The following is a 12,172-nucleotide window of genomic DNA, read 5'->3' as shown; positions in this document are numbered from 1 at the left end:
ATTTTGAATTAATTAAAAAAACAAAAACAATTTAATCCATGGCGCGTAAACACACACGTGGGTTCAGACGCCATAATGATAATAATTATCGACGCTCGATTCTCATTGGTCAACTTAAAACGTTAATAACTCAGTCACAAAGCGTCGTAGACCCAAACTGTAAAAACATTTACTATTTAAAATTTCACGTACAATCTCGTAGTATACTCAGTGTTCGCCATTTACGCTTCATCCTGTATATTGAAAAAAACATTTAAATATATACTCAAAAATTATCAAAATTTAAATTAAAATTATTTACCGTTTATGCAAATACCAAATGTATTTGTAAATACTTCGAAAAATATAATAATATTACAAGCTTCTTCAAATTGTGATAAAAGTTCAAGTAATTCATTATGTCGTATGACAAATTTCTTAATAATGAAAAATTGCTGTTTATAATTTTTTATACCAACAACATTTTCAATACTTTTATGTAAAATATCAAATTGTCCACAAATGTGAATTGCAATTGTAAACATGAAAAGAGTACTGCCTACGTAAGCAGTTACTGTTACAAAACCATTAATACAAAAAATTAAATAATGTCCAACGTAAAGATACCATGGCATTGTTAAAGGTATCCAGCAACGAAGACCACTTGGAATGTCTCTCAATAATATTGTTTCATTATTATATTTACTGACCACTTCATCTGTAGATGGATAACGTACAAACATTGGAATTAATGTTCCATATGATCCAATTAATTGAAAAATTAATATATTTCGTCCAATTTTTGCGTACTTTAACATTATTTTACGTGTCTTATTATCATTAACACAATACCAATCTTCGATTATCGATTGTAAAATATTATTGTAATGATTTTTGTGATGCCAGCATAATATAACTTTTATAGTTGACATTAAATTTGCTGTCATTATAATTAATGTATCAATAAATTCTTCGTCAGTTCCACAATTACCGTATAAAATTAAATTTCTAATAAAAATTATCACAACAGCAATCTAAATTTTTTTAAAATTATTTTGATGATTAATTTTTTTATATCCACAATTATTAATTAATAATTATAAAATTAATATTCACCAGTATTACACTGATGATAATCACTCTTATTTTTGCTAATTTTTGATACTTTGTAGGCCAATATCCCAAAAAGTTTATCAAGTTTCTGTGAAGCCCAAGAGCATATTCAGTGTCTTTATTCCATTTAGCATCGTTATTGTTTTTTTCAAGTTCCATATAGAAAGAAAAAAATGTTAGAAATGAAAATACTATGTTGTTTACTAACACTGGTCAAGATATAGAATAAATTTTATTTATGACAATGTATACAATGTATACCTACAATGTATACCTACCTGCTGTCTCTAGAATATATAATATTTTCACCCTGAATCATTAATTATACGTATAGAAAGAAAAATAAAAAAATATATATAAATCCAGAAAGAAATATTTTTTCACAAACATATATTTAACATATTAATAATTCACTGTTATCGATAGAAAATGTTTTTTGTAGTCTATACATTTATTTTTTATCTACATTGTATGTTTTCACTATGAATAATTAATTGTACGTAGAGAGAAAAATAAAAAATAATATTTTTTCTTCGAATATACATATTGTATATTTGACGTTTTTAATATTCAATGTTATCGATCGAAAAGGGGAAAATAAAAAAATATTTTATCGTATTTATAAATTTATTTATAATAGTACAAAAAGTTTAATCAACTTATGTAGTTGGATAAAATTTTAGCTGTTTTATTTTCAATAATTAAGCAAAGACACATTGTTATATATATATATATAGTCATATAATTAAATAAAAAAACTTACCTTTAGTAGTTTATATAAAATTTGACATTATATTAAAAAGGTTTTTAGAATTTTTTCAAGTTTTATTATACAATGTGATGATTTCAAGGTGTTTATCAACAAGTTGACATACGAACTTTAGATTGTTGAAACTAAAACATCTAGTTGGAAAAAGACAAAATTAATTTATTGCGTTGGATTAATGTAGAAGGTAAATACAATATTACTTTTAAATAAGAAAATATATGGGGCATTCTTAGTCAAATCACGGGGTCATCTGCCTGACCCCCTGCGATTTTGATAAGACTCTCTAATTTTTTTGAATTTTTTCATCAATTTTTATAGACTCCATTATCTTAAATATCACTAATTATGGAATTTCTCAAAAGAGACCCTTTTTTTTTTCCTGAATTTCTTTTTACAAAATAAGGTGCACAATACACGCATTTTAAGCATCGCAAAAATCTGGGCCCAGAAATATAAATATTTTATTTTGATTTTTGAAAATTTTATTTACAGCAAACAAAATTTTTGTTTTCAGCAAAAAACATTTTTGTTTTCAGAAAAAAATTTTTTTTTTTTCAAAATGGATATTTTATTCATTTTTGGTTTCAAAAAATTTAAATGAAACTAGATTTTTGCTCGGTGAATTTTTAGTTTCTGCTTTTTTAGAAATCGATTTTGCTGTAAATAAAATTTTCAAAAATCGAAATAAAATATTTATATTTCTGGGCCCAGATTTTTGCGATGCTTAAAGTGCGTGTATTGTGTACCTTATTTTGTAAAAAAAAATTCAAGAAAAAAAAAAGGGTCCCTTTTGAGAAATTCCATAATTAGTGATATTTAAGATAATGGAGTCTAGAAAAATTGATGAAAAAATTCAAAAAAATTAGAGACTTAATTTCGGCCGAAAATCAACCAAAAATTGCTCGTCTTATCAAAATCGCAGGGGGTCAGGCAGATGACCCCGTGACTTGACTAAGAATGCCCCATATATAGATTTAACAATATCTTTGAAATTAGACAAGTTTATGTTTTGCATTTTACTTGGTGTTATAAATAAAAATTCATATTACATTCGTAAAATCTAGAAAAAAAATTGAATCTAATGAGATAATATTTTTACATAACATATATATACTTACTCTTTAAACGTTGCAAATATATATCAAATTATTTTTTTTCATCTTGTGTATATATTTTTTATCTCCTCTTAAAAATAATCATGTGTTTTTTACATCATATTTTGAACTGACTAGATACCTAGAAATAGCTAGAGTATTTAGAAGGTAATTATTTAATTTTTAATTTTTTTATCATACTTATGACAACTCAAATTTTTCATAAAAAATTGATTTACCGCTCTGAAAAATATTTTCTGTAATTATGTTGGGGCCCTGTCGAGATGAAAATAAAATCAAAAAAAAATTCTAAGCATATTATCGAGATTTTATTTTTTAAATTAAAATAAATTGAGAAAAAAAAAAAATAAAAAAAACAATTAAATTTATGTGTGTTGAACTCCTGATGGCAGTTTATTTATACACCTATTAAAAAATTTTTTTTTATGACATTAAATTACATAAAAAGTTTAATAAACATGCAATAACAATATTTAATTTTAATAATAAAAACATAATAAATTTTAATTTTTAAACATCAAACGAAGAATAGACAAATATGAAAATATCGATTTAACAATATCTTTAAAATTTGACATATTCATATTTTGAATTTTTCCCGCCGTCAAATGAAATTGGTATTGATGATTTATATGAATTATTTTGTCTATAAATTATTGATACATCAAAATTTTTTGTCTTTACATTAAAAATATTATATAAAGATATATTAATTATTGGCATATTAAATCAAAATTATTTACCGTTAATACAAATTCCAATGGCATTTGTAAATACTTCAAAAAATATAATAATATTACAAGCTTCTTCAAATTGTTTTAAAATTTCAAGCAATTCATTATGTCTTATGACAAATTTTTTAATAATAAAACATTGTTGTTTATAATTTTCAACACCAATGACATTTTCAATGCTATTATGTAAAATATCAAATTGTCCACAAATGTGAATTGCAATTGTAAACATAAATAGACAACCACCTATGTATGCTGTTACTGTTACAAAACCATTAATACACAACATTAAATAATGTCCAACATAAAGATTCCATGGCATCGTTAAAGGTATCCAACAACGTAGTCCATATGGAATATTTCTTAATAATATTGTATCATTATTATATTTATTGACCACTTCATCTGTAGATGGATAACGTATAAACAATGAAATTAATGTTCCATATGATCCAAGTAATTGGAAAATTAATATGTTTCGTCCAATTTTTGCGTATTTTAACATTATTTTACGTGAATTATTATCATTAACGCAATGCCAATCTTTGATTAGTGAATTTATAATATAATTGTAATGATTTTTGTGATACCAGGATAGTAGTACTTTTATAATTGACATTATATTTGCTGTCGCTATAATTAATGTTTCAGCTAATTCTTCGTCAGTTCCACAATTACCGTATAGAATAAAATTTCTAATAAAAATTATCACAACAGCAATCTAAATTATTTTAATGATTAATTTTTTTATATCCACAATAATTATTAATTAATAATTATAAAATTATATAATATTCACCAGTATAACACTGATGATAATAACTCTTATTTTTGCCAATTTTTGATACTCTGTTGGCCAATATCCCAAAAAATTTATCAACTTTTTGTGAAGTCCAAGAGCATACTCAGTGTCTTTATTCCATTTAACATTGTTCATTTTTTTGTCAAGTTCCATATAGAAAGAAAAAAAAATTACAAAAAAAAAATAGTATGTTATTTACTAACACTGGTCAGGATATAGAATAAATTTTATTTATGATGATGTATATACGTACCCTACAGTCTCTAGAATATATAATATTTTCACTGTGAATTATTAATTGTACGTAGAAAGAAAAATAAAAAAATATATATAAATCCAGAAAGAAATATTTTTTCCACAAACATATTATTAACGTATTTAATAATTCAATGTTATCGATCAAGGGGAAAATAAAAAAATATATAGTATATGAATAAATTATTTGCTATCTACATTGTATATAGTCGAAAAAATTTAATAAACTGACGTGGTGAAATTCGAAACAAGTTTTTGTCTTTTACTACCAATAATCTCGCCACGACACATATTGTTCATTGTTATTATTATTATTATTTTTTTTTTCTTTAATAAATAATATTCAATAAGTAATTTATAAAATTTGGCATTATAATTATTTTTTATTTTTACAATGCAGTGTGTGATGCAGTGTGTGATTGTGCAGTGTGTGATTCTGAAATTTTTACCCTGGATACAATTATTTTGGAAAAGTTGTAGTTAGTTAATTATACCATGATATTTTATGTTCAATATTGTGAAGGATATCATTCAAGTTTTTTTTAAAAAAATAGAAAAAAAATAATTATTTAGTTAGAAGACACTGATCAATTGGGCCAATTGCTTCTTGTAATAATAATTATTAATTTTTCAAGATGCACGAGCTTACGAGATAGTATATAATGTCTTTTAATTCGTTGATCTGTTATTGTTAATTCGTCTTTATTGTTAATTTTTTTAAATATCCTATTAATTATTTGTAAAAATAAACAGTATATTTTAATACAAACCCCCAAGCAGAGAGTCTACTCACAACGATAAAGAAAAATCTATACATTATTCCCACTGCCCTATATAATGTCATAAGATATGGATCAATAAATGAATTTGAAATTCGATTCGATTAACACTTTATGATAATATTATTATAGAAAAACATTTAATTATTATAAAATTATTTATTCATTATGAGTATAGTGACTAATTTATTTATATATTTATTTAATTTCAGAAATATAAAATGTTGAGAAGAAAAAATAAAAAAGCAACATCGATACATATCCAAAGACGAAACACAAATTTCAATATGAGTAAAAAAGAAAAACAAGGTTTCTAAAAAACATCTAGTTGCAGTAAATCAACAGGTGTAAAAAATGAAAAATATCTTAATACATACCAGGAGATGAACAGTTATCGATAATAGCAGCTGTGATGAAATATTATCAGAAAAAAAAAGAGCTCCTTTGAAAAAGAAATTATTAAAAAAAAAACAATTAAAAACAAACAAGATTACAAAGAAAAATTGACAAATTATTAGAAAATAAAATAATTTTTTAGTTATTAAAAATAATTATAATAATAATTATGCATGACTAAAATTTTCATGATAAAAAAGTTGAAATAATAAAAGTGTAAACAAATTTATAACAAAAATTTTATGCAGTACATTTAACAAGTTCATCAATAAATCACTCAACAGGTGAATATATACTTTTTGAATTTTATAAATTAATAAAATGTTAATTTCTTTAAATATTTTCCAGGCATCTCATTTGGAAAAATGACCTTTAACATGGATTATAATGCTAGACAAAAAATATCAATATTAAAATTAAAATTCATCATGGTACTGGATTGCTGAAAATTACATAAAAAATATCAGTTAATTTGATAAATCATCTGGCACATTGATAGATTCTTCAAATAGCACCTGAAACTATGTCATCTAGAAATATCTCAACAAAAATTCAATAAACATTTTCAAATAATAATAAAAAAAAAAATAATAAATCTTGATATTTATTTTTTCGTAAGTATTTCATTGTTTACAATAAGTTATCATTATTTTTTTTAAATCAATATAAGCTGTTCAATTTTAATAATGATTAAATCATATTTGTGAATGATTAAAGGATAAAACAAAGATTCACCAGTCAAGTAAATCTCGTTTACTCCAAACATAAATACCACCACGTTTAAAAAATGTTTTTTCATCAAAACCAGATTTTCCAAGTGCCTCATCAACTCCAATATCAAGTAATGATTTCGATGCAATTTTTTTGCCACCTTGACAATTTAAAAATTGCATATACTCATCAAGAATTAAATAACTGTTGCACATATCAGTATTATTTTCTGGTACCATATTGGCAACTCCTTTATGTCGTTTTAAAAAATCATCAAATTCAACATCAGTTATGTAAAAAGGTTTTGCATTACGTAATGCATCTTCACCAGAATTTTCACCTTCAAGTAATAAACACTGAAATACTTTCCATCTAATTGGTCCAAGTTGAGTAATATTATTTGTAAAATCTTCATGAAGATTGTAAGTATTAATAACTGTATTTATTTTAAATGCAATTTTATAATAATCACACCATTCTTTAACTTTTTTTAGTTTTCCAACATGATCAGTACGTGAACCTTGACGTCTACCAATAATATCATTTGTTGGTTTATCAAATGAATCACATGATATTGCAAGTATATCAACATATTCACCATAACAACGCATCCAATTTTCACGTATTAAACTACCATTACTAACAATTGATACATTAATATTTGCCCATGATAAATCAATTTTACAATATTTAATTAATTCACCCATAAATTCAGCTTTAATAAATGGCTCACCACCAGAAAAATTAATTTTTTTCATACCAGCATTTGCTAAAAGTGTCAAGCCATGTTTAGCAACATCCAGAGGTAATACATATGATGTTTTTGCTGTATGAAAACAAAATCCACAGCTGTAATTACACTGTCTTGTAAAATGATAATTAACACTAACTGGAACTGTTTTTTTCATTAATTTATTTATATTAATACGTAATGTACGTGAAATTATTTTTAATAATATTATTTTTATAATTAATTTACGTAAATAATTACATAAATTAATTAGTAATTTTTTTGATGACACAAACATATTGATGAATAAAACACTGGGATTCCCAGAATTATCAGAAACTGTTGTTGTATGTGTGTGTAAAGAAAAATATAACTTGCATAAAATTAGTGACGAGGTACTGTCTGTTGTAGTAATGGAATAAGAATGACATTTTTTTAATTGCAAAATGACAATTGTTTATTTTTATTATATTATTTCGAGCTTTTTATTGTGATTTTTAAGATCAAGTGTCAAAAGTAGATGAAGTTAATTTGATATTTATATTGATAATGTTAAATTTATTTATTAAAATATTATTTTAATGATAATAAATTGTCATTTGATAGCTACATGTTATTTGAGTAGAAAAATAATTTTATCTTTCATATAGAAACATTGATTTTTTTTTACTTTTGTTTTCGCGATTCAACTCAAGGTGTAATATTGATTATATTTATATGTATTTTTTTCATGTTGAAGTATGTGTTGGAAATTATTTCGTGTATTATTTTTGTGTTTTCTATAAATGTTATTTAAACATTACGTTTTAATTGAATATTAATTTTAAAAAATTATGTAAATATTTACCATTTTAGACCCGAAAAATTCTTCACATTTTCTCAGCAGTTTTTCTTCTTTTTTTTAATTTCTTTTTGGTTTAAACTAAAAATAAAAAGACTCATTTTATAAAATTTTTTAAATTAAATATTTAATAAATTAGCTCATACCTCGTCAGTTGATTTATCAAGTTGGTAGATAATTTTTTTTTTCCATTAATTATTTTTATAAATACTCCAAAATTCATCTTCAATTTAATTTTCATGGTTTTCATATGCTGTTAAAAAAAAAAAACAAACAATTAGTATTATTATAAATAATTTTAAAAATTCATTCACATACGACACGAAATATAAATAATCACCATAACGAAAAAAAAATATATAGGTACTCTCTTCTATGTATTTTAGGAAACACTATTGATTTATTGTTATGAATTTTTGTTATAAGTTTATTGATTTTTTTTTTTTTTTTTTTTTTAATATTACAATTAATTATAGTTTGTATTACTAGTTTTTCTCAATTTACTCAACTTTAAAACCAAGCTTTTTTCTCAAATTTCTCAAATTTTTACTGGACGCTTTGAACTATCTAATTCCATCTGGAATCGTTTCCTGTACATAAAAATTTGTTGGAGTAAAAAAAAAATTTTTTTTCATAATGAAAATTTAAAAAACAGTATTTTACAGCTTTTTTCTCCGGTTTATTAAATTTTCATATGAACAATTAGAGAATAAAAAAAAAAATAAATAAAATTGATGGAAGAAAAGCTGGAAGAAAATAAATCAAAAGTGTCTTCGATTTTTTCTCAATTTACTCAATTTTTAAAAGTCTCTATTTGTCCATTTAAACAAAAAAAAAAAAAAAAAATATTATTAATTTACATGACTGCAATGTTATTTAATTATTAATATCTCCAACAGATATTTCAACTTTTTAAATGTCCACTAATTACTTATCAAAAAAAAAAAAAAAAAAAAAAAACAAACAAATAACAATAACTAAAAAATAATACTTGTTTTAAAAATTTAAATAATTTTCTCATCAATATATATTATTATTATTAAATTCTCCTCACTATTGTGCAATTGATAAATTAATTTTATTTAATCAGACAATTGTAAATTATTGCATAAATAATTGATTCAAATATAAAATATAACACGAAATATAAATGATCACCATAACGAAAACAAAATTTATATATTTTAAGAAACACTATTGATTTATTGTCATGAATTTTTTTGTTATAAGTTTATTGAATTTTTTTTTTTTTTTAATATCACAATTAATTAGTTTGTAATGACTAGTTTGTAATTTTTATTTATTTATCTATTTAATTCCAAAAATTTAAGAATAAAAAAAAATTACTTACAAAAATATATTAATGGAGTATTAACAAATATTGTTTGATAAATTCAGCTTGAGTTTGTGCAAACGACTGACAAAGTAACGATTGACGAATTTACCTGTCGACAAGCGAGGAAGACTGAGCAAGACAACAAAAAACCATGACAACACAACATTGAGCGAACCTAGTCATAGTGGCGAACTCTTCAAGTCTCCATGTAAAAATCACCACCACACAGTCAAAGCCAAAGTAAATAATAATAAATTGTCATTTGATAGCTACAAGTTATTTGAGTAGAAAAATAATTTTATCTTTCATATAAAAACATTGATTTTTTTTACTTTTGTTTTCGCGATTCAACTCAAGGTGTAATATTGATTATATTTATATGTATTTTTTTCATGTTGAAATATGTGTTGGAAATTATTTCGTGTATTATTTTTGTGTTTTCTATAAACGTTATTTAAACATTACATTTTAATTGAATATTAATTTTAAAAAATTATGTAAATATTTACCATTTTAGACGCGAAAAATTCTTTACATTTTCTCAGTAGTTTTTCTTCTTTTTTTTAATTTGATTTTGGTTTTAACTAGAATAAAAAAACTCATTTTATAAAATTTTTTAAATTAAATATTTAATAAATTAGCTCATACCTCGTCAGTTGATTGATCAAGTTGGTAGATAATTTTTTTTTCCATTAATTCTTTTTATAAATACTTGAAAATTCATCTTCAATTTGATTTTCATGGTATTCATATGCTGTTAAGAAAAAAAAATGAACATTTAGGATTATTATAAATAATTTTATTTACATATGACATGAAATATAAATAATCACCATAACGAAAAAAAAAAAAATATACATATAGGTACTCTCTTCTATGTATTATAAGAAACACTATTGATCTATTGTCATGAATTTTTTGTTATAAGTTTATTGATTTTTTTTTTCTTAATATTACAATTAATTAGTTTTTATTTCTAGTTTTTCTCAATTTACTCAATTTGAGAAATCTAGCTTTTTTCTCAGATTTCTCAAATTTTTACTGGACGCTTTAAACTCTAATTTCATCTAGAATACGTTTCCTGCATATAAAAATTTGTTGGAGTAAAAAAAAAATTTTTTTTTCATAATGAATATTTAAAAAATAGTATTTATTTTACAGCTTTTTTCTCCGGATTATTAAATTTTCATATGAAAAATTAGAAAATAAAAAAAAAATAAATAAAATTGATGGAAGAAAATAAATCAAAAGTGTCTTCGATTTTTTCTCAATTTACTCAATTTTTTAAAGTCTCTATTTGTCCATTTAAACAAAAAAAAAAAAAAAAAAATATTATTAATTTACAAGACTGCAATATTATTTAATTATTAATATCTTTAACAAATATTTCAACTCTTTAAATGTCCACTAATTACCTATCAAAAAAAAAAAAAAAAAAACAAATAACAATAACTAAAAAATAATACTTGTTTTAAAAATTTAAATAATTTTTTCATCAATATATATTATTATTAAATTCTCCCCACTATTGTGCAATTGATAAATTAATTTTACTTAATCAGACAATTGTAAATTATTGCAAAATTACTTGATCTAAATATAAAATATAACACGTAATATAAATGATCACCATAACGAAAACAAAATTTATATATTTCAAGAAACACTATTGATTTATTGTCATGAATTTTTTTGTTATAAGTTTATTGATTTTTTTTTTTTTTTAATATCATTAATATTTTTTTTTTTTAATATCATTATCACAATTAATTAGTTTGTAATGACTAGTTTGTTATTTTTATGTCAAAAATTTAAGAATAAAAAAAATTACTTACAAAAATATATTAATGGAGTATCAACAAATATTGTTTGATAAATTCAGCTTGAGTTTGTGCAAACGACTGACAAAATAACGATTGACGAATTTACCTGTCGACAAGCGAGCAAGACAGAGCAAGACAACAAGAAACCATGACAACACAACATTGAGCGAACCTAGTGGAGAACTCTCCAAGTCTCCATGTAAAAATCACCACCACTACAGTCAAAGCCAAAGTAAATAATAATAATAACATTTATATATTTATTTTATTTTTTTCGGCTGTTTTCGGCTTCCACCTGGCAGGCCCCTCCCGCCCATCATACATGATCCATCCATCAAATAATAATACAAAATTATTCTCCATTTAATAAAACTTTTCAACTAAAAATTCTCAATATGATGATATTCCAAGAAATTTAAAAAACAGAAAAAAAAAAACTCTATATTTCTATAATTAAAAAAAAAAAAAAATAACAAAAAAAAAACTTCATTTTTTGTTTAAATAATAGTATTAAAAAAAATTATTTTTTTTACAAATATTTATTACTTATTATAGGCTCATTAAAAAGTATCGATTCTGTAATATAAAAAAAAAAAAAAAAATGCCGGAGAAATTAGGGCTGCCACACGCAGAGGGATGAAAAAAAAAAATAAAAAAAAAAAAAAGGATAAATAATTGTAAATAGTATAAGTTAAAAAGAGAAACAAAATAATCCAGCGTTGCGATAGTGGCGCTACATTTTTAACATAATATTTATAATAAAAAAAAAAAAAAAAATTTTTTTTTATA

At 22.7% G+C, this 12,172-nt stretch overlaps 2 protein-coding genes across 7 annotated transcripts; both read right to left on the bottom strand.

The window, feature by feature from the left end:
* Nucleotides 1-228: 228 nt before the first annotated feature.
* On the bottom strand, nucleotides 229-4,776 carry LOC122857846. The gene is made up of 5 exons (XM_044160721.1): nucleotides 4,510-4,776; nucleotides 3,720-4,431; nucleotides 543-919; nucleotides 302-416; nucleotides 229-233 (listed from the first exon to the last, which is right to left on the bottom strand). The coding sequence occupies exons 1-5, from the start codon at nucleotides 4,663-4,665 to the stop codon at nucleotides 229-231; spliced, it is 1,365 nt and encodes a 454-aa protein (XP_044016656.1). The 5' UTR covers nucleotides 4,666-4,776.
* A 1,414-nt stretch (nucleotides 4,777-6,190) lies between these two features.
* On the bottom strand, nucleotides 6,191-11,483 carry LOC122847706 (radical S-adenosyl methionine domain-containing protein 2-like). 6 transcript variants are annotated; one of them, XM_044145532.1, is made up of 5 exons: nucleotides 11,396-11,483; nucleotides 10,209-10,314; nucleotides 10,070-10,144; nucleotides 8,371-8,477; nucleotides 6,193-8,305 (listed from the first exon to the last, which is right to left on the bottom strand). In XM_044145532.1, exon 5 carries the CDS (start codon nucleotides 7,679-7,681, stop codon nucleotides 6,674-6,676), a length of 1,008 nt encoding a protein of 335 aa, XP_044001467.1. In that variant the 5' UTR covers nucleotides 7,682-8,305; nucleotides 8,371-8,477; nucleotides 10,070-10,144; nucleotides 10,209-10,314; nucleotides 11,396-11,483; the 3' UTR covers nucleotides 6,193-6,673. The 6 variants fall into 6 exon arrangements, with proteins under 6 accessions (XP_044001464.1, XP_044001465.1, XP_044001467.1 ...); XM_044145534.1 differs by lacking the exon at nucleotides 8,371-8,477 and having other exon boundaries at nucleotides 6,193-7,479; XM_044145529.1 differs by lacking the exons at nucleotides 8,371-8,477; nucleotides 10,070-10,144 and having other exon boundaries at nucleotides 6,191-8,305.
* Nucleotides 11,484-12,172: the final 689 nt, after the last annotated feature.

Source organism: Aphidius gifuensis, linkage group LG1, assembly GCF_014905175.1.
Source record: "Aphidius gifuensis isolate YNYX2018 linkage group LG1, ASM1490517v1, whole genome shotgun sequence".
Classification (NCBI taxonomy): domain Eukaryota; kingdom Metazoa; phylum Arthropoda; class Insecta; order Hymenoptera; family Braconidae; genus Aphidius; species Aphidius gifuensis.
This window is presented reverse-complemented; position numbering and strand designations above follow the sequence as displayed.